This window comes from Nicotiana tabacum, chromosome 4 (assembly GCF_000715075.1).
Source record: "Nicotiana tabacum cultivar K326 chromosome 4, ASM71507v2, whole genome shotgun sequence".
Classification (NCBI taxonomy): Eukaryota; Viridiplantae; Streptophyta; class Magnoliopsida; order Solanales; family Solanaceae; genus Nicotiana; species Nicotiana tabacum.
In genome coordinates this window covers 148,440,431-148,445,656 of record NC_134083.1, presented here as the reverse complement: position 1 = coordinate 148,445,656, position 5,226 = coordinate 148,440,431, and the positions used below count along the sequence as shown (strand labels likewise).

Genomic DNA, 5,226 nt, shown 5'->3' with positions numbered 1-5,226 from the left:
GTATTTTATCGACCCTTTTCTGGTGTTCTTTCACTTGATCTTGGAGTGCCTTGTTCTCATTATCCATTTCCTCCATCCTTTTCAAAATGGATGCGAGGGCATTGTCACCTGCACTATTAGTGACATTGTGAGTAATAACTGTCATTGGAGGAGGAGGGAGTTGGTTGCACTGCTCGTCTGTTGATTGTATAGTGCAAGTTCTTGCGTTTTCTGTAGTCGTGTCTCGGGTGGGCTTGTTGAGAACGCTGGTTAGCATGTCAGTTAGCCACACTTCGAGGAACTTTTTTACAGTTGGGGGCACCTCCTCCCCTACAGATGTGGAGGCTCCCTTACCAAGAGATTTTGTGATGCTGCAGTGAGGGAGCGGGGACGCATCTCGCCTAGGGGAGGCACTGGGCGTTGCGCCTTCATCAGTCATTTCACAGCTTTCGTTGATGATGTTCATGAGGTTGGTTGGGAGGTCACTTATTATTCTCGTCCTTTCTTCTCGGTTACCTGCTATGTTGGGATTTATGCACACAAAGAAAGGAGATCTTGTTTTTGCTTTTTTTTTTTTTTACGTTAGTGACCCGTGTTAGTTGTAGATCTAGAAGAACTAAAAGCTTAACTAAGAGATCCCCACGATGGGCGCCAGATTGTTTGACCAAAAAATATAACTCTTGGTTCAAATAATTAAATTTATGTGATAATGAATTAAACCTAGTAAATAATAATATTTCTAGATGTGACTTCCGAAAGCGTGATTAACGTCGAATAGATCTGGTAGGAAAGTGATAACAGCATGCAATAACTATTCTAAAAAGTATGAGAAATAATGTAGCATTTAATAACAATGAATAACAATATTTGATATTCAAGCAAATAGGAGGAGTGATTCACCCAATAAAGGATATACTAGACGGTTGTTCCCCCTGACAATGATGAGTGACAAACAAATCCTTGAATGTTCGAATTATTCTCGGATCTGATGAAAAAGTATGAAATAATATAGACAAAAATCTTGATAAAAAAGTAGTGTTTGTATCTTAGTAAGAGAGAGAGAGAATCTTTTGTCAAAGTCAGTTCTTACAAAATGAATATTGCATGCCTCATATCATTGCCTTTTTCCTATTTATATGAGACATTTTCCTAATAAACCCTAATAGTACAAGTACAGAGAATATTCACTAGAATATTCTCTTACATATCTTATTTTGAAAATCAGTCGTTACAACTTCATCAGCGATGCTCGACTTCGACCATTATCAACACCTCGACCATGGCTCTCGTCGACTCTTCGGCTATAGGTCTTGCTGCTTCCTTCTCCACCTCGACTAACGACGGCTCGATGACTCTTTCTTTAGTGTTATCTTATCTTAAATATTCTAGGGCAGATTTTGACCCATACATTACTGCTGAAATACTATATCCGAAAGCATTTAAACTCTTTTTGATATAGTCGACTATTTTTTCAGGATTGGCTGATAATTATACTGTATAATGTTAGAGAGGGAGAGAGCCTCTTGCTTAATTTTAGGACAATTGAACACCCCTTCTAAAACGTTTACCTTTTCAACGCTGATATGTTGTTTTTGTTTTAACCACAACAAAACATTATTAGTACTAAATTAGAGGCGGTAAAAATTTATCTTTATCGAGTGTTTACGCCAAATTATAATTATTTACTATAGTTAAGTAATATATTAAAGTAAGAATATGTGTTAATTAACTACGGGTTAATGATAACTATGTTGTAAAGACATGTTTCATGTATTTCCCGGATTAATGCCAACATTCCGTGGCGAGTAAGTATTTACCTATCTCGATACACTTGATAGATTTGTTGTTTTAGTTACTATCACATGCCACAGACGAATATATGGGTGGATTCAAGCGGTACGTTTTTGGGGTCCCTTGTCTTCTCAAATCATACAACTTATTTTATGCTTGAATTGAAAACAATTAAAGAACAAGTTGTTATTTGTTCCCCTCGGCCCCTCCCCATTAAAAGTCATTTACTTGTTTATTACTTCGATCGCGATAAAGTTGAAAAACATACGATCAATATTTACATCAAATTAAACCATTCGGATTGCCCAGTTGGTTTGGAGGGCGGCTGGGATCGATTCCCCCCTCAATGTCTTCTGGGTTGAGCTTGTCGCACAGGACTTGCCTAGTGCGGTTTACATCCTCTGCGTGGTTTGCATGCTATTACACTAGGAAAAGTTTACTCAGTGCGCATAAAGTGCTCACCCGAAGGGCAGAGGTTGTGGCAGAGGTTGTAGCGGCTGCGAATTTCCCCTCTTAATAAAATAAATATTTACATCAAATTAAATAATATAATTGTAGCAATGACACATTAAAGTGAGATTACATATCAATTAACGTTTTTGATTAAGTGATAAAAATTTATATGCACGATATATATCTTGAATTTATTTGCTTGGTATAAACATCATGCGCGGGTATTTTCTTAGACAGTCTACACTAATGCAAGCATTAATGGCTGTTTTCACGGCTCGAACCCAGCAAAAGGTGGAGCATAAGTGGCTGAAAATCCGGAGTGTACATAATGTTCCAATATTTCTTCAAACGAAAAAATGAAAGAAGAGAAGGACCATTTGGGGTAAAAGAAAAAGAAAAGCCTTTGGCAACCAACAAACTAAAAATAAAACTTCATCTTTAAACATATAAATTAATTTTTTCAGTAAAGGTGATTTATAAAAGCCAAAGCATTGCTAGCAAGTTTAGTAACATAAGATATGGTACCACTAATCTTAGTCTTCACAACAGGATTCACTTTCCTATCAGATAAACCATCTAAACAAGAATTAGCATCACTTATAACAGCACTAGCATAGGTCTTAGCATTATCCCATTGAAATTCCTTATCTGGATCATTAAGATGATTCATTGCACCAAGTGTTTCCTTCAACTCATATACTGCATCTTTCAAATCAGTAATGCAGTCTTTAATGGCAGCAGCTTCATATTTTGTAATTCCTTTCTTTTTCCCTAGCTCAGATACCATATCGGAAGCGTTTTTCGCGCTGTCTATGGCTATGTCAAGGGCAGTGTCACACAGTTTTATGGTGTTAGTTTGGATAGAAGATGCATAAGGGACAAGTGTTTTTATGCAAATGGGAGGGAATGTTGAGATTAAGGTGCATTTGGATTCAATGAAGTTGGTGTAGTTTGAATTGGAGTTGGCTTGTGTGTGGGAGATTGTGAATAGAACAAGAATTGGAAAGAGGGTCTTGATCAATTTTCTGGAATTAGAACTACAACGCTCCATTATTACTATATTTGGAATTGGAATTAGAATTAATTGAGACTGCTCAGTGTGTTGGGGTTTCAGAGAAGGTGTAAATGAATATATATAGAGAGAGAGAGCTCAGCTCAATATCAGGTGGATTCTATCTTTTTTCTTTCTTTTGATAATAATGGTGGTACTCGGATGTATTTGTGCGCATTTCTATTACTTTATTTTGGGTGTTTGCTAACTTCCACCAATATATATATATATATATATATATATATATATATATATAGAGTCATTCTACCCACAAGTAGAGGCTAATACATGATTTTAACTTTACTGGTTGAGTTTGAATTCTACCCCAACTCATGATTAGATTTACTGGGTTTGAAATTAACTTCTGTGCTCATTTAGTGAATTTTCTGGTCCAAGTTACATTTGACACCCGTCCCTATCACTAGTGGCGTAAAAATGGATAAAATTATTCATTTATATTATCTAATAAAAATAGGTTGGATAATGTATTTTTTTAAAATAGTCGGTCAAAAATGATCATATTCAAGAAGCCAACTCATTTTCTATTCGTGGGTCAAATAATTTATCTATTTTTACATTACTCATTTTAATTCGCTCATATCCGACCCAGCATGCTCATTTGTCACACCTACCATCAAGGCTTAGACATAGGAAGAACACTTACCTTTTTAAAAAAATTTATTAAGATTTGAACCTTGGTATCTTATAATTTTCACTCATTATATTGATAGGTGGGCCACACCCTTAAATAGCAGTGAATTCAATCTTACACCATAACTGATGATGCATGTATGAACATAGGTCATTCAATAAAATAATTTTTTGGGCTTGTGCTAATAGTAGGGTATGTAGTATGTACTAAATGTGAGTTGTGCATGACAGATATGAACAATATTTCTAGCTGTCATATAGGGCAGCAACCACATGCAGATTCAAGTCACGTGAACTAAGTTAAATTATTGATTCATAATTTTATTATATATCAAGCAGTTAGAAGGAAATTTCATATATTGCAACATTGAATCATTCTCTCGAATTTTATTAGTTGGAATGAGTATGTATCTAATGCATTTGAGGATTCAAGTCATATATATTCCTTAATAATACATCCAACCCCAATGTCTGGAAATAAAATGGAACAGCTCTTGTAAAATCCTCTTATTTTCTTATTGTAGATCCTCTTATTTCTTATTCTAAAGTTTGGGGTTGGGAGATGGGGAATGGTCAACGGGGGGAAAGACAAAGGACCCAATGGATATATATATATATATATATATATATATATATATAATACTCTTACACCCTCGGAGTAGGAATGAGTTATGCGTAAACATTACCCTCCCCAGACCCACTTGTTAAATTATATTGGGTTGTTATTGTTGTTGAACTATGGATATTTTAAAGAAATTTAATCATAATTTTTTTTTGAAAAATAATTACTTCAACCTTTAAAAACTCTATCTCGATATTTTAATAATCACTCAAAAATATAGATATTTCAATCTTTATACTCCATCTGTTTCAATTTATGTGAACCTATTTGGCTGAGCATGAAATTTAAGGAAAAAAAAAACTTTTAAACTCGTGGTATAAGATGAGGCATATATATTTTGTGTAGATATAAATTATTGTAATAAGATAAATTATTTCCAAATATAAATAAAGATCATTCTTTTTGATATAAACTAAAAAAAATAGGTTGAAATATTTCGATATTCTTTGTGTAAATCTGCCACATGGAGATTTTGGCAGGCTATTGCTGCATGGCTACAAGTCAATACCCTCTGGGGCACATGATTGTATGGACTTTTAGGTGCTTCTAACGTGCCATCCCAAAATAAATAAGTAAATTTAATAATAGTAGTTGAATATGGCATTTAGGCGATGTTTGTGGAAATCATTCTCCTTAAATCAAGGTTAAAGTTTAATTTATCGTATGGCCACTCATTAAA

At 34.6% G+C, this 5,226-nt stretch overlaps 1 protein-coding gene across 1 annotated transcript; it reads right to left on the bottom strand.

Moving 5' to 3' along the window:
* Nucleotides 1–2,642: 2,642 nt before the first annotated feature.
* On the bottom strand, nucleotides 2,643–3,454 carry LOC107822734 (pectinesterase inhibitor 4-like). Its single transcript, XM_016649301.2, has one exon. It carries the CDS (start codon nucleotides 3,272–3,274, stop codon nucleotides 2,684–2,686), a length of 591 nt encoding a protein of 196 aa, XP_016504787.1. The 5' UTR covers nucleotides 3,275–3,454; the 3' UTR covers nucleotides 2,643–2,683.
* Nucleotides 3,455–5,226: the final 1,772 nt, after the last annotated feature.